Consider the following 23,160-nt stretch of genomic DNA (forward strand, 5'->3'; position numbering starts at 1 on the left):
GTGCTCGTGAACAGACGTGCTCCCCGTAATTCCTGGAACGCGTCCGCTCGTGATAAACGAGAGAGCCGCGCTCGCCTATCTCTTGGAAATTACTGACGAATGCACCGGTATAAATCTATTAAGCGGCCCGGAAAGTTTGCTCCGCGCTCCTTCTTCCGATAGCGGGGAGACTTGATCGCCTCCTTAATCGACTGGAAAACGTTCGGTTTATCTGAGCGGATGCACTCGTCCCTCGGCTACTTTGTAAGTGTCGCCTCTCGGCTGCCGCTCGGCGAGTGCCGCTGCCTCTGTGTCTCTGTGGCTCTCGAGATAAACAAATTAATAGGAAACGTCGGGCTTTAATCTCACCGGCGGCAACGAACTCCTCTCCGTGCGCGCGCGATTCGCCGCGCCGGCGAGTTTAGCGCGCGATTTACGGCGAGTCTCTCGGAAAACATTCAAAGGTGAACCCGAGATCCTCGTCCTCGCGGAGAGACGTGACGCTGCTGTTGACAATCTCGTGGTCGTTATTCCACGGAGAGCACGCGCGCGCGCGCGTAAGGCTCATAGCGTCTCGAGATTTATGACTTACAACTTTGTAACACACCCGAGACGCTCCGCGCATCGCACGGATAAACGTATGAATTACGCGGTGTGCATCCATTCAACAGCGCCGCCCGGCGCTTCTCAGGGCATCGCGACAGGGAAGGGTGCGACGTTTATTTTCGGCTGGATTTTCGACAGGATTAGACAAACGCTCGTGGTCTGTGAGATCCGCAGACGCCTAACTGCTAACCGTCTCTCTCTCTCTCTCTCTCTCTCGCTCGCACACTCTTCCGTGACGCGTGAGAGATTGCGCTCTCTCTCTCTCTCTCTCTCTCTCTCTCTCTCTCTTGGTTGGGAAAAAGTAGCTGGGTGTATGAATGACTGACTGGGTGAGCGAACGAATGTGAAAAAAAGCTCGCTGAAAGATCCCCGACAAGGAAAGTCAATCGTGGACACTGATTGAGCGCGTCGAGTTCTGTCCGTGAGAGAGAGAGAGAGAGAGAGAGAGAGAGAGAGAGAGAGAGAGAGAGAGAGAGAGAGAGGGAGGGAGGGAGAGAGAGAGAGAGAGAGAACAGCGACGAGAGGACGAGACGCGCGAGATAAAAAATGTGTTCACTCGCCGAACGAGTATAATCGAGTCGTTATTATTAGTTGCTCGCGAAAGTTCGTACAACATTAAATCCATTTTTATCTATTACTAACAGCGAGATGATATTTTGATGAGAGTATCTGCCGTCGTAAAATTCTAAATTGTAAAATCATAAGAAAATTGACCAACCACAATTGATTATTCTTCCTTATGGTCGTGGATATTGCGTTTTTCTGAGGATGTTGATGGTTGGCTGGAAAGCAACTCATGGGACCTTTTGCGTTCAGAACTGTCAAAATCGATCCACTTTTCATTACCCGTCGCTATTCACCATAAAAAACTCTTTTCTGCGCCTGACAAGCAACGAGAGACAGACGGTAAATCGGCTTGCAATCTCGCAGAGAGTTCATGGGGGGAAGCCATCTTCCTTTTGGATTTTTCCCAATGCTTTCAAATGACGAGATACTGTTGATTCATCAACTCCAAGCTACCCCGCGAGCTCTTTTAACGCTTGGGCCGAGTTTCCTTTGAGCAATGCTTCCAATTCGTTTCCATCTCGTTTGGACGACCAGAATGCGGTTTGTCGTTGACATTGTAATCATCATTTCGAAACCTTTGTTGAGCCTCTTCTCGCAGGTAGCAACGGACATGTCTTACATCTTCTCCACAAGTCAGTCTTTCAGTCAGTTGTGTCGCGGCGTTTCCTCTCACCTCAATTAAAACGGTGAAGCATGCAGTGCATGCAGAGACAAACTTTACCTAATTCCATCCATCAGCTGCAATTAAACGTGTGACGTTTTATTTGCAACGTAAAGCCGTAAAGAGTCAATTCTGATCGAATGTAACTAACTTTTAAAAAGCGAAACGCAACTAGCGAAGAGCAATCACCAAGTCGTCACCGCCGGTACAGCCCTCTGTTTATGACCTTACGAACTTTTGCAAGCATGTAATGCATTATTATATTTTTTCTGCCGTAGGGCATCTGCCCAGGAAATCGATTGAGGCTCCTGGTTGGCCAATACGATACGGGGGGTTGTTTGGTCGGCAGCAGGGCCGACCTAACCATTTCAGAGGACGGTGTGCAGAGACACGGGAAGAGGCGTAGCTGGCATGTACAGCCTAATAGGGTGAGTTATTTGTAATGCGAGCCTATTCTTAAATAGCACGCGGAAGTTGGCTTCTCGTTACCGCGCGCTCACACCACGTTCCGTACCGCCCGGGTATGAATAACCTCCCTGCGACAACCGACAGTATTTACTCCGACTTGCTTCGCTTTATCCGATTATCCAGCCTGCGGACGAGAACTCGAGAGCGAGTTCGAGCGGGCGATTCGTGTTACGCCCGTAAATAGAGCCAAGTAGCCAAAAAAAAGAGAGATAAAAGAAGAGAGAAGTTTCCCCTCTCGGCTGACCGCACTCTCGAAATCTCTTCGAATTGTGCATCAAGTCTTACCCGCAAGGTAAAGGTAGCGACGGCCGAGGAGAGTCGATCAAGCTCGAGTGACTTTTCAATCATGCAGAGTGTATTCGTCCATTTTGTATCACCGAGCAAATATTTTCTTCCAAAATTGAAGAGTGAGTAAATTTGACTTAATGTACTCTGCTGTCAGTGGGGAGGGAAGGGGAGAGACAAACTTCACTCCGATTGAAATGTTCACTCTTACGATTTCGCGATCGCTTCAAGAGTATTTTCGCTCGTTTCGAGTGATCTGAGATGTCACGTAAAAAATATCTAGTACGTCCCTTAAATCGTCGGCTAAAATATCCAAACTACCATCAATCAAGAACCTACCCTCTGCACTTTAACATTATTTATTACCTGACGTATAAACATCAATAACAAATGGCTGTTGATTTTGGGTGACCATCGTCTTGGCCGAGAAAAATTGTTTTAAAAATCCTATGGGAGCAAAGAAATGCCCGCCCTCGTGTTGATCTTCCTTCTTTCATTTCAAGAAGTTTGCAGAATATATGATAGAGTTATTAAAGGGACAGCGCTAGAAGTGCTCAGTCAATTAAGGGTTTGTTTACGGACATTTAAATGCGGTTCCTTTGCGCCCACGTGGAGAAAATTCTATGGAGAAAAAAGGGCTTGAACGAACGCATGAATACGCCCTCACGACTATAATTCTTCAGCGTGCGGCGCATTTCAATAGCATTTTATTGGCCCGACTGCGACAGCTGGCTTCTCGAATTAATATATCCGCGATCTGAAAAGGCGCACCGCACAACGGCGACTCCACTCCCTATCGATCGATTGTGCAAACGCAATTGCAGCAGGGTTTCCCAAACGCCAGACACATCTCACCGGCCCCGAAAAGAAATGATGAAGTCTATTTCTGAACAAACTTGAATGTACAGATGAAACGTCACGAACGTCACGAACGTCGTGTTTCACTTATTAGCAACATACTTCTCTTAGGCGAGTTCATCACCGATGACGATCGAAATTGATTTCCTCGTGCTATTCATTGCGCTATTTAGTCAAACAATCGAGCTCATTCAGATTTTCTTGTTTCTTCTTAAGAATTTGATTTACCACCATGCATATCGATTTTTCGAGAAAACGAATGCCGACGCAGTTAATCGCAGCTTTACGCTATTAATCTCCAGAGACAAACTCGTGACGAATAAAGAAATGACTGCGTGTTAAGCGACTATCCTGCCGCTCAGCGTGCGAGCGGATAAAAATCGTTTGGCAGAGATTGGTTCTCTGGACTGGACTTCTAACTTATCCTCGGGAATCGCGATCGCGATCGGCTTCGCCAGCTGCGATTTGGGAAACCCTGTGTCACCCTGATGAATCACAATAGAGTGCAGACGGCGACCCGCCGCGCTCGTGGGGGCGATCTCTTGCGTCCGCCCGCCCGCCCGCCCGCTCGCTGTGAAACGGAATCTGTCAAAATCAGCTGACTGCCACTTGGCTCGTCCGGCTCTTCACCGCCGTCGCCGCCGCCGCCGCCACCGCCGCTGCGGCCGTCCCCTGTGTCTGTCCCCGGGTGCGCGCGGTTTAACATCTGTCGGCGACATCAATTTGCCGAAATGAATATGACAGCACGGTCGATCGCGATCTGTCCGCTGGACATCGTCGAAAGCGACGAGAAAGGATCTCCCCCCCGTGCACGTTCGCGCGATCGTTCCCTCCGAAATTCGCGATATAAATTCGAACAGCACCCCTCCCCCCTCCCCCTCCCGTTAGGGCGGCGAACGAAAAAACCGTTCGCCCTTGCACGTTCGGTAGCGATCGTATACCGTCGCATACCGTCACGTCGCGCATCGCGTCGCGCGGGCCGCATTTACGAGAAGTCGATCCTGCAGGATACCCTACAAGGAGCTGTCCTTCCTCGCGCGGAGGTCCACGCTTGCCCTTATATGTCCGCGGCTCCCACAACAATGTCCTCTCTCTGACGCCGGCTGTGCACCTCAGCCTCTCCTCTGCCCCTCCCGCCGCTCATCTCCGTGAGGGACGTGAATGCGTGTGGGAACAGCGCACACCCGCGCACACACAAAGTGGGATCCCCAGAGTCATCTCGATGGAATGTCCAGAGCGGTTAAGCTCAAAGAAGAGCGGGCGTGTTTCATCGTTCGCTTGTGTGTGTGTGTGTGTGTGTGTGTGTGTGCGTGCGTGCGTGCGTGTCCCGCCGGGTTCTCTTCCTCGGTGGCGTACTCTCGCACTCCTCTTCCTTCTTTCGCCGACTACTCCGGGCTCCCGAGAATAGCGCGCGTTTTTGCGGATAGACTGCCGAGACAGAGAGAGAGAGAGAGAGAGAGAGAGAGAGAGAGAGAGAGAGAGAGAGAGAGAGAGAGAGAGAGAGAGAGAGAGAGAGGCCGGCGCGTCTCGTCTCCTCCCTCGCTTCTCGGCGGCGGCGGCGGCGGCGGCGGCGGCGGCGGCGGCGGTATGAAATGCGGCGAAACGGCGGCGTGAAAAATCGCGAGGTATCTTCGTACGCGTGTGAGAAGAGGAGGCGCGCGACGGCGCATTTTCGCGACTCATAATATCGCCGGCGCGTCGATACGCCGGCGAGCGTCCTGAGCGAAGACGCGTCCTGAGGAGTCACGAGAGCGCACGCCGTACGATCGCGAAAGACGCGGGCGAAAGGGAGGGGCTTCATGCACCGCTGATGTTAACTAGAATAACCAGATCGTGGCGCGCGTTCGCCTCGGCGGACCCGCGACATGAGCAGTAACGTATGTCGAGACCGCATACTCGATATGCTCGGAAACGCGACAAGTGCGCTTCGCGCGATCGCGTTTCCGCAGGCGGCGGCGGAATGTGGGCTATCCATTTCTCTCTATCTAATGTTACGAAATTAATAGCTGAAGCCAAGTTCCTAAACAAAAATGGCACATGACTGTGAACGTCCAAGCGAGTGATTAGCTGTTCACTTACGGGACGTATTTCAGTTAGTTTAAGAGAGTCTCGTGAGCAATTTCGCAAGAGGCTTTTATTTAGCGCGTCGTTTCAGTGACAGAATTCACGGCGAATTCAGCTGGCAATCGCCGGCAATGCCTGCAGCATGCCGGATTTTTCTGGAGGTCATTTTGTATCGTTTGATCGTCACGAGAAATAATCAACAGCGAATTTGCAATTTTACTTTTATCATTTATTCGTTCCTATTATCGGTCGTTTATTCGTTCTCGCTCATCACGGGCATCCTGGAAAATTATTTTTCCAGGAATATTTTTCAATTATTTCCTTGCGTTACTTTCATTGTTTTCATCAATCGCGCTTCTCTCCGATTTCCCGGCGCTTTTAATCGAGCTCTTGATCCCGCACGAGGATTTTAATTACGCGTCAACGATTACGATTCTCCGGATCTCTCGCGTCGTCTGCTCGCTCGAATATCGAGAGGCTTGTGCGCAAGCAGCGAGGATTTTTATCCTCCCGACGACGGTTTGCAAAAGTCAGTTGCATTTCAGCAGAAGCTGAAAGAAGAACGCGGATCATTTCCGCGGGAGGAGATGCGGTGTGTGTTTGTCCTCCGGCAAGCGCAATATCCTGCCGAAGCCTCGAAGGCTTCGGCAGGCGCGAGCGCGAGGAACAAAACAACAAACGATTTTTCGCCCAGGGCGCAAGCGCTCCTTGAGACTGCCACCGATGACGGCGAGTAGGCAAACTGCACCGCCTGCCGCCCAGCACCGGCTGAAAATGGCATGGAAAAAGGAGAAAGAGGTGGCTCGAGAGCGGAGAGAGATCGAGGAAGACAGACTCGGCCGAGACGAGGACGGGACTTGTCTGCTGGACGTGGGCTGTGGCGGCTTGTCTTTAACGGCCGGTATCAACGAACTGTAAAACTCGCGCGTGCGTGGGATTGTCTGCTCGTGCTCGGTGCTAACGAACGCTCGCGTTCGCGAACAGAGAGACTGCAGCCACGCCGGTGCCGGTGCCGGTGCCGGTGCCGAGCCGAGCCGAGCCGGTGTGTCGGCTTGGAAAAACGCCATTTTTCCCTTGCCGACGGCGAATCGAATTCGCCCGGAGATTCGAACATTTCGTTTCTCCGCGCAGCGAACGGCCCACGACCTTCTGCAAATTCGCAAAAGGAAGACGAAACGAGAGAGAGAGAGAGAGAGAGAGAGAGAGAGAGAGGGGGGGAGGAGGAAAGACAGAAAGCAATCCCATCTCGCGACATACAGCCGCCTGCGCGCCGCGGGCCAACGAACGTAAATCATCGCTTTTGCGAGCGACTGGCGAAGCGAAGGAGCCGGCCCCGCCAAACTCGACTCGCCAGGACTCGGATGCCCGTCAAGAGTCACAACCGGTAGCAGCTAGCTGACTGCTGCTTCTTCGTCGAGAGATCATCACGGCCGTTTATTAAAGAGACAATAAGCGATGTTATCCAGCGCAATAAACTGGCGCGCGCACGTCATCGTCCGATTAAAGGATCCTATTATCGTGTGCGATATCTCTCTCTCTCTCTCTCTCTCTCTCCCCCTCCCGTTCAGCGACATCGGTCCTCGCCGATCAACTGAGTTATTGATATTTCTATTACTGCCTCGCTGGCCGGAACTGGCGAGCCACATCGTTATTACAAACAGCGATATCAATCGGCGCGCGTGTCAAGCTCTCGAGACGCGACTAATTGTTGCGTCTTATCTTCTCTCGCTCATTTGTTTGTTTTGCAGCAGAGGCGCGAGTGCGGCGATTTACAGTCATGCTTGTTTGCACATAAAGTACCTCGCTTCCTCAGCCGCTGCGTTTTATATATATCTCTCTCTCTCTCTCTCTCTCTCTCTCTCTCTCTCTCTCTCTCTCTCTCTTGCGTCGCGTTGCGTTTCCGCGCGGAAAAGGCGCGTCCCGGGTCTCGCAAGTTGCACGGTACATGTATTTTATTTATAAACGGCGGGGATTCAACGCGGTTCAACAGCTTCGCCGGCGCTTCACACGGCCAGGAAATGTGCGCGATCTACGCGGGTCCGGTTGTGTCGCACGCGAGCTTGTTATAGCCGGCGTAAATGCAATTGTTGCCGAAAAACAGCGCGTGGCGGATTTGTGCGGGCTTTTCGCATACGGGCGAACGGAAAAACAGTCCGGACGATGATTTCCTCTCTCGTGTATGCGCGCGCAGGGTTTGAAGAAAAAAAAAAAAACGCTTGAATTGACGCGCGGCAAGAAACGAACCGAGTGTGTCTCGGCCGGAAGGAAGGGAAATTCTGCTTCTTACGAGCCAAATTCGAGTCTGAAAAGCCGGAGAAATTCTGTTTCTCCGTTGTGCAAAGCGCGCGTTCGGTTCGTTTAATGTCACATTAAATCAAGCGGTCTTTTGCCTTCGTCTGTGAATCCTCGATACGCTCGCCACGCTACAGGGCAGACCTGATGAATTCTTCTCAGCAACGAAGCGCACGGCTACATTGTCACGTTGTTGCTGAAATAAACAAGGAAAAGCTCCCTCGTCATCGTACCGGAAAATTCTTATCACTGCCTGAGACAGGCCGAAAGTCCTAGTTCCGTAGATGGTGGGAAGCCTCCTTCCGCGTTTCCATAGAAACCGTCTTTCTATCTCCCCCTAGCCTCTCTCACTCGCTCGCTCTCACTCTCTCTCTCTCTCTCTCTCTCTCTCTCTCTCTCTCTCTCTCTCTCTCTCTCTCTCTCTCTCTCTCTCTCTCTCTCTCTTTCCTTTCCCTTTTATTTCTCCCTTCCTCCCATTCTCTTCTCACCCCTATCAGGGCCGGATAAAGTCACTGTCCATCTTTGCTCGGGCTGTTTTCCCCACAACCGCGGCGAACGATTTAGTCGGGAGTTTGTCGATTTCCCAATTTTCGCAGATCAGCAAATTTATAATTATCGGACGAGCAGGCGACTCGCTTTCCCGAGCGTTCGTCTCCGCGGCAACGGCATAAAAATTTGCCGTTGAAAACGCAAAGGCAGAATCGCAGCCCTCGACGAAGGCTCTGCGAGGACTCTTTCTCTCTCTCTCTCTCTCTCTCTCTCTCTCTCTCTGGTTTAGGGTCCTCCGAGTCCTAAATCCGCCACTGTTCCGCTCTCTTCTCTTCTCGCGCTTTCTCCCGTACGTTCGTCGTGGCGTAATATGCCTTTCACAGTTAGTGCCACGACGCCGGTATCGACCGACGTGTTATACCCCTCTGACCGTACTCCATTCCCTTCTCTTCGGTTCCAGCGGAGACCTCTCGAGCGCGCGCTCCAACCTTCCAGCACCCCTCCTTCCGCGGCGCTCTCGCACCCCCGCACCCCGTACTCCACTACTACGCTGCCTGCGATAGTACTATTCGATTCATAATAACAAAGGACACTCGCGTGCAGCTTTAATTCACGTGGTGGAGCGCACTCGACGCCGCGCTTCTTCGATGACGAGGACGACGCTTCAGTCGTCCGATGCTACCTTCACACGATGACGTTTCTGATCGCTCAATGACGTCTCATCGATTTATTGTCAATTGTTTATTCATACATGATGACGTATACACACACACACACACACGCGCGCGCGATTTTTCCTCCGTGCTGATTGAAATTTCGAGTCGTACGTTCGAATCGCCGCGCGAATCTCTCGCGAGCATGATGCTCTTGCGACGAGGTCAAAATAATTTGTCGAGGGTAGTTTCGAAGACGTTAGGGATGGGTGGACCTTGTCCGTTTGCCAACTACCAACTACAGCTGACCCAGATTCCGCCGAATCCTCGGCGATCCTTCTCCGGACAGGGCAGCGTTCAGGCTGCTGCCTCATGCGAACAACGCGACTCTTCCTCCCTGTCGGCCTTCGGAATGCGCGATAAGACCAGCCGATCGAAAACTCTTAGCCGTGAGTAAAAGCCTCGGTTGTTCCACTTCGGCAACGAGACCACCGACCATCGACGGGAAATTGCAGATTGCCGAGGGCCGGCGAGCGAGCTTTTACCACGATATCTCGTGGTCGAGGCTGCTCCGTTTTATGAGCTGGGCGTGTCCGGCGTTTCCTCTAACGGCGCGCGATGCAGCTCTAATTTTCCCAGCATTTTTGCCGCCGCTGCGCGCGCGCGCGCGCGCGCACGCTCGCCGTAAATTTGATTTCACAGTGATACGACGCGGTTTATTTTCCAAAATGTGCACTTTCATGCCGAGCAAAATAATCGCGGCAGTTGTCTGTCAGAGAATATCTACTACACGTTAGCTATGCCGGGCTATAATAATGTGACGTGTATTTATTATACGTTACATACAATTATATACGCGCGACACAAGAATTTTTAAATCTTCATTTTCATATGTTTCAACCCCCTCTGAAATGAAGTCAACCTCGACATTTGTTGCCAAGGTCACCATTCTGAATAACATTCAAAAAGTTTCAGCTGTTGTTCATCATGTTCTCCAAACTTCCTTTGTTGTTATTCAGAGAATGAGAGCCTTGACAACACATATTACAATTAATATTATCGAGAATTTGAAACATTAATATGAAGGTTTACCTAACGATATGTGTGATGAATATTATACAATAATAATACTAAAATTTATTAAGTAACACATAATATCAAATATTATATAATAATAAAAATATACACTACAGCATAATATTCATAAAAACCTTTATCCAAGAATACGCGCTAATTGACGTTCCCCTTTCTTACACGCTCAAGAGAGAGAGAGTGAGAGAGAGAGAGAGAGAGAGCCGCTGTTACAAATTTCCAACACGAGAGAGAAAATTTGCAACTCCTATCCATCCTCCGTGTATGGCAAGAGCGTCTATATGGAAGCTGAAGAGAGAGAGAGAGAGAGAGAGAGAGAGAGAGAGAGAGAGAGAGAGAGAGAGAGAGAGAGAGAGAGAGAGAGAGAGAGACGAAGAAAAATGCTGCGGTGCGCTCGGAGCGTAGCGCGCAAGGGTTGCAGAAGAGTTTCTATTATTGCAAAGCAGCGGGAGGGCCGATGAGCTCCCGAGATTACGCTCTCTTGGGGGATGTTCCATCCCTCTTTCCTCCCCCGTATTTATTCGTTTCACGGGCGCTTCGTATCGGCGTCTCCACTCGGCGTTTTATCAGCGAAATTACATTTTCCCGGAACGATGGTTCAACGGCCGAAATGTGCAAGCTCGCAGCGCCGCACCGCCGCACCGCCCGGCTCTGTTAAATCCGGCCGGCGATTACGCGTCTAATTTTACGATACGGGAACGCGGAAAATATATGCAAGCGGCAACGCACGCCCACCCCGTGCGTCTATCTCTCGCGGAACACGTTAGGAAAATGTTTTTCACGCTGCGTTCGCCCCAATCGTCGGAGCGCCCCGCGGTGCCCTCCGACGATTTCATTTCGCCGATGGACGACAAAAGAGAACATCGAAATTGTTCTTTTGACAGGGATTTCTTTCTTTCTCTCCCTCTCTCTCTCTCTCTCTCTCTCTCTCTCTCTCTCTCTCTCTCTCTCTCTCTCTCTCTCCTCCTTTCATTCAGGAGGAAACTCAATTAGCAATCTCGTAAAATTAATCCCCGACTGCAGTAACCATGCTCGAACGAAGTCCTCAAGAGATTACTTGGCGCACGGTGAAAAAAGTAACAGCTGATTGGCTGGTTCGCGTAGATAACTTCGTTACCGAGTTTCATCGTGGTTTACGTGGACAATGTTTGCTCTTATCCAGATCTATAATTATACAGATAAAAAGCATCCACGCAGATAAAGTCCTGGCACCAATTCATTTTTATCTAGATAATATAAATCTACATCGTGAAAGTGAAATTGCGTGATAAAAGTATTATGTTTAGACACAAAACTTATCCAAGATGACGCTTACGTCGAACTCGGTCGACATCGCCGCAAATACGTAAAATACTCAAGTATTCGTTTTTACCTCGCGAGAACGTTTGAGTTACGATACGAAACGTACGAGGCGACACGAGGCGACTGAGATTGCACTGGGATTCACTTGCGTATTTGGAACAAATGGACAAAAGAGGAATTTGCATACTTCATCTCTCATCTTCATCCAGCTAGTTTTTAAATCATCTAAGCACAATATTTCGCGTGGATTTAGCGGCGACGCGCGGTCGCGCCATATAGTGGAGTCGCGCACACACGCGCTTTCACAGACGGAATTTAGAGAAGAACACGTGATTTTCCAGCCAAAGCGAATAAACCGTTAACAATGTAACGGAGTTACATTGTTAACGGTTTATTATCTCGCGTCTCGCACAGCGAGCGCCGCGTTGCTGCATGGTTAACGGCAGCTGCGAGCCGCATCGCGACTGGCGACAGTACGACGTAACTGCGCGGCGGCGTAGAACGCGCGCGATAATTAGTCGGGGGGATATGATTAATCGTTCGGTCCGCTCGATGATGCAGGTTGTGACACCGCAGAAGTGCGGAGATGTCTACCTCTACGACCTCCCAGCGAGCCGGGGCAGTCCTGCGCCGCCATCCAGACACGATTCACCCCTCAACTCGAACAATGAGCACTCGCACAATACGGGTACGTATTATTCGCGAGCTACAGTCCGTCTGCGCGGCGGCATGGCTCGTCGCGATAAAGCAACCGTCTGCGGGAAAGTTTATTCATTAATTGAGATATCGATTAACGCTTGGCGTCTCTCTCTCTCTCTCTCTCTCTCTCTCTCTCTCTCTCTCTCTCTCTCTCTCCCCCCCTCCCTCCCTCCCTCTCTCTTTATCCGTCTGAACACGAGAGCGAGGCGCCGAGAGCCGCGGTTCTCCTCACACACGGCTAGTTTCATAAACAGGAGGATTCCTTTAGATTAAAAGTTCGCGGAGATGAAAGTTCGCAATCCCCGGAATAAATTCGTCCGGTGGTGCTCTGGAATCCCCGGAGCCGTCCGTTTCAAGCTCGTCGCGCGTTACCTTGATCCACGTCCGCAGGACGATACACCGGCGGCGCGCGTACGACGACCGCCCCGAACGCGAACGACAACGCGAACGGCGGGGGTGGCGATACAAACGAGTGCTACGACGTGCCGCCCCGTGCGATCCCGGTGATCCCGTCGCCGGCGAGCAGCCCGAGTCCGGCCCCGTCGTGCTACGACACCCCGCGGCCGCCGACATCCTGCACGCCTAACTCGAATTGCTCCACCGGCTCCGGCATTACGCCCCTGGATTGCTACGACGTGCCGCGACCTTTGCAACCCCTCACGCCCAGCAGCTCGGCTTCCAGCCTCACCAACGACGGCTCCCTCAGCGGTTCGAACAGGTATCGCCTTTGCATTTCCGCGATGCGGTCGCATTATTCCACGACGGATTCCATGTGTGTCGTATGACGAGAGAGACTACTCCCTCTCCGCTCTCACTACCCTCTCGCTCGCACTATCTATCTATCTATCTATCTATCTATCTACTACTATATATTCGCTGCCTTTGGCTCTGATGGATTTCCTATAGTGCTAGCTCTTGGCTAGGACTGATTATTCGAGAGTCTCCAGCTTGAAAAGTCTCCAAGTCTTACACACAAAATCATGAATCACAGATTGAATAAAGTTTCTTGTAAAGAATCTTGTAAAGTCGTAATAAATCGTACTTGTTTAAATGATAGAGCGGAAAAGTAGAACGCGAAAAGTTTGAAATTTTTCCAGCTTCTGGTAACTTGTACCGAAAGTCTTGCTTCTACTTTTGGATCCTTTGCAATATCCAGAAAGGTGTCGCAGCGACGTCGTCGCTGAAAAATTTTTCACGAAACTCGGAAAATCACGTCACGACTTAGGATACGCTTTTACGTATCCTAAATCAGTTTTAAAAATACTGAAACCTGAAAGAGAGCGTTGTTACATCATTCTTCCAGTTTCAACGCAAAAATTCAATGTACACACGTTCGGCATCATTTACGAATAATAAAAAATCCCGAAAGGCATCGTCGCGTTGTTTTTTCAGTTTGAACCAAATTTTGGATTGGAGCGCGCGATGAGAGATGAACGAGGTGAAAATTCCCTCGTGTATATTCGCGGCCATTTATTAACACAATAAATCGGCCAACAAACCAATTATCGCTCTCAATATTTGTTCTCACTTTTCCGCGTGTTCTCTAAATTCCAGATCAAGTTTGGCCGCTCCCGATTACGATGTGCCCCGACCACGTCTTCCAGCCTCCTCATTACCGTCCCGGCACAACACTCCCATACCGAAGACCCCGACACCACCGCCGCCCACGCAACAAATCTACGACGTGCCGGTGAACAAGGAGCTCCCATTAGAGCTGGACTCCGCCTTGGAAGGCTTGCAGAGGTTGCAGAGCGAAGCGTCCGCCGCGATAGCGAGGCTACTGGGTTTCGTGAGCCCCGGCTGGAGAACGCCGCAACGATTAGACGCCACTCTTATGGACCTCAGGCTGGCTGCTCTTAGGCTAAGAACATCTTTGCATGATCTTGCCGAATTCGCGGAAGGTGACTATATGCGCGCGCGCGCGCGCGCACCGGTTCCGTTTACTACCGTCTTCTCCAAAACGGCCGATAAGGAGGATATCCCACGATGTCATTCATTCCAATAGAACACAGATAAAAGAAGTCTGGTGCCATTTTTTCTTCCGACAAGTAGTTACCGAGTTGGCGTGAACCAAATGTTGAAAATGTTTTATCAAGTTTTCCTTAAATATCTCAAAAAATATTAGACAAGTAGGAAAATGTTTCAGAAAAAAAAAATTGTTCAAATTAATAGGTGGGAAAAGATGATATGACAAAGAAAGGGGGGGAGGGGGTTTCCATTAAAAAATTCAAGACGATCTTCCTGTAACCTCGATGACGCTATTCATCAAGGTCATACTATAAGTACTGCTATGTGGTACGTCAACCCTACAACTTGAACGTTGAAACCCTACTACCCAACTTCTGTATTTAACATTTTTTTCTACCTTGCATATTTTCAAAGTTATTCAGGTGGCCTGTATACCACTGTATACCACTAATTACTTAATTTCATATATTTAGTTCATGAATTTCACACGCGTTCCCCGTTGGTATTTTTTCGCAGACCTACGTCGTTGTAAAGTGTTTCGAAAGTGTTACGTTTCTCGTACGCACAGGTACGCTGGGCAACGCGGGCAAAGCCCCCGATAAGGGTTTGGCGACGAAATTACGGCCGCTGGTAAAGGCGCTTCGTGATTCCGACAAGCTCGTGCAGGAAGCTGCCACCGAATTGGACACGATAGAATGGGACGCGAGTAAGCTATGTCGTGGCGGTGGTGATACACCGACACCTACTAATGGACCTCCGCCCTCGTTATTACCACCTGTACAACCGGATCCCCTCGATCAGCTGATCGCGTGCGCTCGGGCACTCACGGAAGACGTCCGTCAGGTTGCCAGTTTCATTCAAGTGAGTATCTTTCGTAACATCGGGTAATGAATTATACCCGTTTTTAATGGCTCCTAATCCCCCCGAATCGTCGCTGAAATCATTCTTTCATCGAGTCGTCCAAATGAAAGTCAGTAGGATTAGTTGTGCGAGTGATCACACACAGTGATCACACAGTGGAGATTCTCCTTTGTGTATATGATGAACGTATGAACGTGTGTTTGTATGTGCGCGTGTATATGCGTACAGGGAAATTCCACGTTGCTCTTCAAACGAGCGTCCATCATCTCCACGGGCAGCAGCAACAACAGCGGCGGCGCCGGCGAGGATTACGATTACGTGAACCTCGACTCACGGGAGGTCGTGGCGAAGCAACGGGAGGAGCTGAGAGCCTCGTTGCCGCAGGAGCTGCGCAACAACTACGATCTGCTGGTGTCCGAGGCGGACAATGCGACGATTCAGATGGCACCCACGACACCGACGCCCATGGATCCCAACGATAAGCAGCTGTTAGCCTTCTACGCCGCTCAGGTGATCACGCACGGCGCTCATCTGACTCACGCGATCGACGCCTTGCTGCAAACGGTCGAGCACAACCAACCACCCAAGGCGAGTGTACGGAGTGGACAGAGCTGGAAAGAGAAAAAAAATGGTCGCCGGACTATTACCGAGCTCCGATTCCAATATCAGAGTACGATCGTCACGTAACGCGCGGTGGCTTTTGTCTTGCAGGTTTTCCTGGCGCACGGCAAGTTCGTGGTGCTGAGCGCTCATCGGCTCGTGCACATCGGCGACACGGTGCACCGGAACGTGACGCGCAACGACGTGCGGACGCGCGTGCTGCAGTGCGCGAACGCCCTGAACGAGGCGCTCGCGCAGACCGTGTCGAAGACGAAGCAGGCCGCGCAGTTCTTCCCGAGCGTCAGCGCGGTCCAGGACATGGTCGACAGCGTGGTCGACGTGTCGCACTTGGCCAAGGATCTCAAGGTCGCCATGATACACGCTGCCCAGCAGCCATGAAGAGAGACCCCGGCGTTTATTGTCGCGACGACGATGACGACGATTAGGCCGCGAAAGCACAAGTTCCTTCAATTCAAATGCGATCCTCACGATCGAGAGCTCCTTTCTCGCTAAGCATGAAACCGCGCGGAGACTGACGGAGGGGAGGGGGGGGGATCGAGACGCGCGGAGGAGGCTGCGCGTTTTTCGCTAGGCGCTCCAGTGCTGCGATTCTGTAACTCGTTATTGGAGTTAACGACAGTTTCGTTATTGTTGCGCAGCTTTTCTACGGTATACGAAAGCTGCGCAACGATAACGAAAGTGTCGTTAACTCCAATAACGAGTTACAGAATCGCACCACAGCGCGCAATCAGCTTGAACGCTGAGAGCAGAGCGAGTCGCTGATCCGACAAAGTCGAAGACGAACGCGCGCGCGCGCGCGTGCCCACGAAGTCTCGATCTCCGCCTCTCCGAACTCTCGAAGAGCGAGCGTTGTCGCTGCTGAGAATTTCCCGGGTACGTTCGTGGAGGGAGGAAGCACGAACGCACCGCGGGCCGCCGCTCCGTGTTACGTCAAGGTGAATAATCAGTGTCTCAGGAAATTTCTGCGGATTGTCCGTTGCGAAGCATCGTCTTGCGAGATCACGAGACACACGTGGCAGCTCCTGTTATTAGACTTCAAGACTCTCAGCCCGCGCGTATGGGCGTATGAGCTAAACAACAGTAGAGTACTGAAAGCGCCTTTCTCCCTCTCTTGAAAAGGCACAAAGTAAGCAAAGTAGCGCAAGGTAGTGATTTCGTTTGGAATCGCGGTGATAGTATTTTCAATTCCAAACGGCGAAATAATCAAACATAATCCACGCATACGCGCGCGTTTCAGCCGACACAGAGAGAACAAACGCGCTGCGCGCTACTCACGCGCACACGCCGATGTGTGCGCGCGCGCGCGCGTGCGCGCGCCGTGCAGCTATTAATCCTTCGCATTAATCTAAGATCTAAAGAGAGAATCCGTGGCCTAGGAACCTGCTACTGCCAAAGCTCCGGTATATAGATTAGGTAATAAGGGAGCAAAGGGGAAAGCCCTCCCTCCCCACTGCCCCGCAATCTCTCTTCAAAAGACGAGTGTCTTTAATTATTGCGTACTCGTGCAAAGTATAAGCATCATAATCCTTCGTAGAGAAACCGATACACATAGCCGTGTATCGCTCGCTAAGGTAAATACGCGCGGAATAAACGCGACGAGACGAGTAATCGCGAGTGATCAAGCTTTCCGGCACGTATGCGCGTATGATGAGGAAGCACTCTTCGGAACGGCTCCCGCGTCGCTCTGCGACGCGATCGAGTATCGTCATGTGTATGTGTGTGTGTGTGTGTGTGTGTGTGTGTGTACCACATATACACGTGCGCGCGTACACACACACACACACACACACAACACACACATGTTGTGCGTTTCTCGCAAAACTGATTTGGAAATGTATACACCAGCGATGCGTAGTGTACGCGAATTGACAGTATGTTGGTAGTTTTATAAATGTATGTGTACAGTAGTATACACACATACACATACACATACACATACGCGCGATAACTAGACAAGACCTATATTCGTGTCTCTCTTTTAGAGCCATTTTCAGCGACTGCTGACTCTAATCTTGTCTCTAACAACTGTCCGAAGAAGAACCGCTTACTTTTTACACTCGAAGAAGGCAGCGTGACGAAGAGCGATATTGATCGACGTTATTCGACGACGAATTGTGCACCGTCAGCCGTGTTTCTATCTCCGGGGTTTGCGAGAGCGCACGTTGAAGCTCAGAAGAGAAAACTTGTGACATCGACGAGCGCAAGTCCGAATGCGCAAGGTCTCGCTATTTTGCTGCAGGTTGCTCTCAGGATCATCCGGGATGACACAAGAGGCTTGCAAAATGAGAACCGGGTGGAGACGGATTGCTACTTGTTACGCACAGTTTTTTTGGAGAACGATTTTAAAGGAATTTTATACGAAGCATTTTTACCGCCGGGTCACGATTTTTTCGAGCGCCCAGGCCTTTTTACGGCTCTTCCATAACAGCGAATTGATCACACACGAGCGCACAACTGTGAGCCGCGGCTAGCGGCGGATTGAACTTTTTACAACCCGTTGTCGTGAAATTTTTATCCCGACACTCGCAAAATTCGCTCCCTCGAACGACAGTTCCCACACTACCCTCGCACAAAGGAGGGAGGGTACATCCAAAAGTTTGCTGGAAAATCGTTTCTACATGTTTTTTTTTATATCGTTCGGATGAAACATGTTTGAAAAGAAAAAATAATACGAGATAAAACGACATAATAAAATAGAGGCTCTGGATTTAATCCACCAAGAAAAAGGGCCAATGAGATTTTTGTGCGCATATTTTTTTTAATGCGCAATCGAAATTTTTAACAAATATTATTGCAATGGGCTCTCACTTTTACTTTGTCTGCTAAACTTTTTAATTAGCTCTGCTGATCATTGAAACTGTTTCCTTTCCGTGTTTGTATATTTATTTATTTTATAATTTTTACTTTATTTGTTTGATATATTTATCTGTATCTATGTGAGAAATCTATGTAAAAATATGTCTAACGTGGGCGTTATTTCTGCGTTGAGATTCCGCGAGAGATCCTCGATCATTCTCTCGAATGCTATATAGACTAGTGGCTGTCGGGAGAGACGGGAGAGACGGGAGAGACGCGTACGATCCGACCGCTGGCTCGCGGCGCACACTCGTTCCAATGGCATTCTCCATACGCGCGAAAGTGTACTTAAAAATGACTCGCCAGCTACAGAACTCGGCTCGTAGGTCGCGCGTGAAATTACGCGGACGCGAGCAGCGTTTACAGCACACGTCGTTGTCAGCCGTGCGTTGAGACACAACCGGCCGTTTCGTTGCAGCTTTACAAACGCGCTCGCGAGCGCTCGTTAAGATTTCCGTGAGACGCGATCTCTCGACATTTTCTTCTTTACTTAAGGGCTTTCACACATACACACACACACATACACACATACACAAACACAAGCGCATCGCCGTGTCCTCGCGAGCCTCACGATACGGCGACTGCGTTTGACTTGCGATATTTGTGTGTCTCACGGATAGTTTACATTTATTTTTTAGAGATTATACACCCGTGCATATCTCTGTCGTACATAGTGAAGCGTTTATACACGAAGCCTCGTTTATGAGACCTGTATTATAATTTATTAGCGACGCGTTTTTGTAATATATTGCACGTATGGCAGGCAGTTACTGTGTACGTAGAGTTACTGTATACTTAGAAGAAGAAGAAGAAGAAGAAGAAGATGGAAAACAAAAATTTATACATAGTCGAACTGATAGGTGCTTATCTGCGCGTTGAACCCACGTACTCAGATGTGTCATGTGTCGTAGGCGTTCAGGTGGACTAGTTTCTTCGCATTTTGTAACGCAGGCTGTTAGGTGTGTTTGACTGACACCAAAACCGTGTCGAAGGAAGGCAAAACACCAATTTGTCGTTGTCCTGATTTCTCTGTCGCGTACACTGTCGCTTCTAAAACGGTTCGAACATTTCTTCTTGATGCAGCTTGAAGCCTAATCGATGGCTGATGACGAAAGAACTTTCTTTTTTTTTTTTCTCTTTATTTCCAGAAGAGTTGAGTCTTCTCTCATCGGTTGTGGTTACAAACAGCATCGGCGGAAAGTGTCCAAGCCGCGTTGGGACCACCATGGTGTACACGAGAGATTCGTGAGAATCCTTTGGCGTAATCGCGCATCGCTCTGTGAAGTCTCCGCGGCGTGATGGCGCGGCGAACGTAGCCGCGCAAAATTGCCCCGAGACTTCATGAGAGCGCCAACGAATCACTCTTACCTTCTCCCCCCTCGTCTCCGTAACATAACGGATGTACGCGTAACTATATTTCGTATTATTATGATAATTATACAACTTACGAACTGCATATATTATATGTCGAGAGTAGTTATTCTAAAGTTACAACTAGAGGAAGAACTCTCGAGATGTAAGACACACACACACACACACACACACGTGATATCCTCGGAGGAACTCTATCACACATCGAATCGTTTTCTCATGACGCTTGAAACCCATTTTCGGTATATGGCGCGAGAGCGCCACTCTCTTTGTTTTGTCACTTGGAGAAATCCTGCCGTTGCATCGAACAATAACACGCTCGGTCTCGCTCGGTCGAGACGCGCCACAAGCTGAATTGATTGTGTTACCTTTTAAGAACACCTTATTTGTACATAGATATATTTATACATATATTATATATACATATACATAATAATAATTCGTATCACAAAACCAGAATATGTACACTTGAGCGTATTGGTATATCCGACGATACAATAGTGAAGTAAACTTGTTTGAATATCGTGCAATGTCAAAAATAATTTTTAAGCCAAAATATATCTAAACGGAAAAAGGCGTTCAAAGGGAATATCTAGGCGAGACTAATATTCATCTCAGACTCGATCTTTAAATGTAAGTAAAGAAGTTGTATGAAATTGAACTCATTTTCAGTGCTTTGCAAACAGAAATAGGTTAAAGATTCTTCTATTCTCTGCCATGTACTTCAGGACACACATCCGAACGACGAGAGGATGATCCTGCAGGATTAATTTTGCACATTGACACGTTATCTGTACACTTATAGATTTCGATCGTTTCAATAAAGATACATGGAAGAGAGAATCGAGAGACGAGATAGACAAGATGACAGCCTTTTTTAGGAACCTTTTCTCTCATTTAAATAAAATTTGCCAGTTTGTGAATCATCACGGTGTGTGGTGTCAGGATGAGAAGCTTTCAGTAATAACTCTTGTACAAATATAAACCAAACTGTACCTTTACTTCATCACATAGATCTTAACAACAAGGTAATCTCCACGTATACCCGTTCACATATACATTTTTACACGTACTAGGTAGAATTTTGATAAGCAGCAACTCTTTGTCCCCTACAAAGACAACTCAAAGAATCCTCTGCTCACTTCGCACTCCATGATCCATCTGGAAGATACCCTCCCAGGTTCCTGCGTGAGAAAACGCACGGCAAAGGTGCACATACTGGACTTGATGCGGCAGGCGACAGCAGCAGATAGTGAATGGACTAAGAATGGTCGCCGCAGCATCTGCCCAAATGCGTATGAACGTTGCCCTCCTTGTGGGCTCTGTCTCGAAGAGCCTTCTCATGGTGGAAGCTGGTGAGGTCACGCTTCATGGCGTACGCGTCTTCGCCGTCCGCATAGTACTTGGGCTCTACCTCGGATACTTCAAACTGCAGGCTGCTCGTGTAAAGGTTGAGTGCGGCGCGATTACTCCTGCGTACGTGCAACGACACGTATTTCGCTCCGAAGCACTCCACCATGGCTCTGGACGCCTGGTTCATCAGCTTCTGTGCGATACCCAGTCGCCTGTGAGAGCGTTTCACAGCCAAGCTAGTGATGTGACCGTGTGGATTGTCCTCGCAATCCTCTTCCATTTTGGCAAGCACATATCCCACTATCCTTCCTTTCTCATCCTCCGCCACATAGCTCAGCTGTGGCCAGGACAGGGCATGATACAAATAATACTTCATCTGGTAATTCTCAGGTAGACATTGCAGGTTACAATGTTGTATATTCAGCAAGTCGTCGGTGGTTGCGCAACGTATATTCACCGACATTCTAGTGAGACGTTCTTCTTGTTAGAGGATGATGCCCAAGTTATAGCGCAACTTTTATGACATAAACGTCGTTATTTGGTACGGGCTCAATCTATCTGTTTGTCGTCCGAGATTTATTCACGACGAATTTTCTTGATGCGCGAACGACCGTTCTTTAAATCCGTAACAGACGACGACTCGCTCATTCCACCGAGTAACTCCCTGACGAAGCGGAATCGTGAGAGGAAGAACTTCCAGACTAGGTACCAACCTGAAACGAAAGGGCAGGAATATAAAATTGTCATCGAGATTTCAGCATGTATACATGCTTCTCCCAACGCTAGACCCAACGTCTGAATACAGCTGAGAGATATCGACGCGTACGCACCGATATGTAAGTAAATGTACCCATGTATAAACGGACGGAGGAACCGTCTCATCAAATTCTGATGCGTTTCCTCCGTCCGTTAATGAAATCATGTCATCTACGTAATCTACATTGTATTATGAAGTACAGAGATATACACATCTAGTTGGTGCGCGCGCGCGCGCGTGCGCACACGCATGTGTGTCGTGCTCACCCAACAAAACAAGACTGAACACTATCAGTAGACTGGACACCACGGAAAATGCTGCCAAGAAAATTTCCCGCATTATCGCATCAGTGATCGACCGGGAAACGAGAGGAACACGAAAGACGCGTCTACACTACGCGTCTACGTCGCTGTACGCGTGAACATTGGCATGGAACCGCCTCCACCACCACCACCACCATCTCCTCCTCCTTCTCCCCCCCAAACCGCACCGCGATTATCTCGCCGCGCGAAAACGATAACTCGCGTGCGCCAGACCTACACCGGAACTAAGGAGGGATTTTTCATGACGACGACGATCGCCAACACACCACTACCACGTTACAATGATCATCCGCACCTTCCCACGCCATTTTGAAAGAACGGAGAACTAGGAACGTAGAGGTTATAAACACTCGCGACATCCGCAGCTGATATCCGCGCGGTCACCACGTGGAGGCACGTCTCTTTACGATGTCGTCGTTTACAAACTTACCGGGATGCAACGATGAGTGCAAGTGTATCCTGCTGGCTGACGTCGCTTCTACGGGACTTTGGATTTCTTTCGCCGGGCTCGTGTGTTTGAATAGCGTCCGACCTGACGGCGAGGGACGGTGCTGCGAACCGGAAGCTGACTTAACCTAAACGCAGAGCACGCTTCTCAGGCCGCATCCGCAGCCTTGGAATGCGCGGGTTATTTGAAATTTCAGACTCGACGGCAGTCGGATTGAGCTTTGGGGAGCACCGACGAAGCATACACTGATTATGGGACATTGTGCGTATATGTGTGTGTGTGTGTGTGTGTGTGTGTGTGTGTGTGTGTGTGTGTGTGTGTGTGTGTGTGTGTGTGTGAGGTAGCTAACAGTAACTATGTTTCGCCCGAATGATGTATGTAATCTTGTCTATTTTTAAATGCACCACGCGCATCGCAATAGTTGATGTTTAGTCGATAATCGACCTCGAGCTTTATTGATCCCGAGCCTTATTTTTTTACTCGGGACGACAGATGTGGATCGTGTATGACGTATCACTTTGCATGTAAATACAACTCTCGTCACACATCGATCATTCATTATCGCTCGAAGTCAAGAATAGTCCAAG

At 49.5% G+C, this 23,160-nt stretch overlaps 2 protein-coding genes across 3 annotated transcripts in view; one reads left to right on the forward strand and one right to left on the reverse strand.

The window, feature by feature from the left end:
• The window catches only part of p130CAS (Serine_rich_CAS and FAT-like_CAS_C domain-containing protein p130CAS), a 44,530-nt gene extending 23,975 nt beyond the window's left edge, over nt 1–20,555 (forward strand). The window contains exons 3-9 of the mRNA XM_011150650.3: nt 2,092–2,241; nt 11,878–12,004; nt 12,406–12,733; nt 13,570–13,916; nt 14,552–14,844; nt 15,073–15,432; nt 15,556–20,555. Of these exons, the coding sequence (XP_011148952.1) occupies nt 2,092–2,241; nt 11,878–12,004; nt 12,406–12,733; nt 13,570–13,916; nt 14,552–14,844; nt 15,073–15,432; nt 15,556–15,843 (1,893 nt within the window). The 3' untranslated portion in view covers nt 15,844–20,555. The remainder of the gene's footprint in view (nt 1–2,091; nt 2,242–11,877; nt 12,005–12,405; nt 12,734–13,569; nt 13,917–14,551; nt 14,845–15,072; nt 15,433–15,555) is intronic.
• A 116-nt stretch (nt 20,556–20,671) lies between these two features.
• On the reverse strand, nt 20,672–22,784 carry vnc (GNAT family N-acetyltransferase vnc). 2 transcript variants are annotated; one of them, XM_025298562.1, is made up of 2 exons: nt 22,556–22,784; nt 20,672–21,758 (listed from the first exon to the last, which is right to left on the reverse strand). In XM_025298562.1, the coding sequence occupies exon 2, from the start codon at nt 21,506–21,508 to the stop codon at nt 20,954–20,956; it is 555 nt and encodes a 184-aa protein (XP_025154347.1). In that variant the 5' UTR covers nt 21,509–21,758; nt 22,556–22,784; the 3' UTR covers nt 20,672–20,953. The 2 variants fall into 2 exon arrangements, with proteins under 2 accessions (XP_025154347.1, XP_025154348.1); XM_025298563.1 differs by lacking the exon at nt 22,556–22,784 and adding an exon at nt 21,876–22,036.
• Nucleotides 22,785–23,160: the final 376 nt, after the last annotated feature.

Source organism: Harpegnathos saltator, unplaced genomic scaffold (genome assembly GCF_003227715.2).
Source record: "Harpegnathos saltator strain DR-91 unplaced genomic scaffold, Hsal_v8.6 scaffold224, whole genome shotgun sequence".
Lineage (NCBI taxonomy): Eukaryota > Metazoa > Arthropoda > Insecta > Hymenoptera > Formicidae > Harpegnathos > Harpegnathos saltator.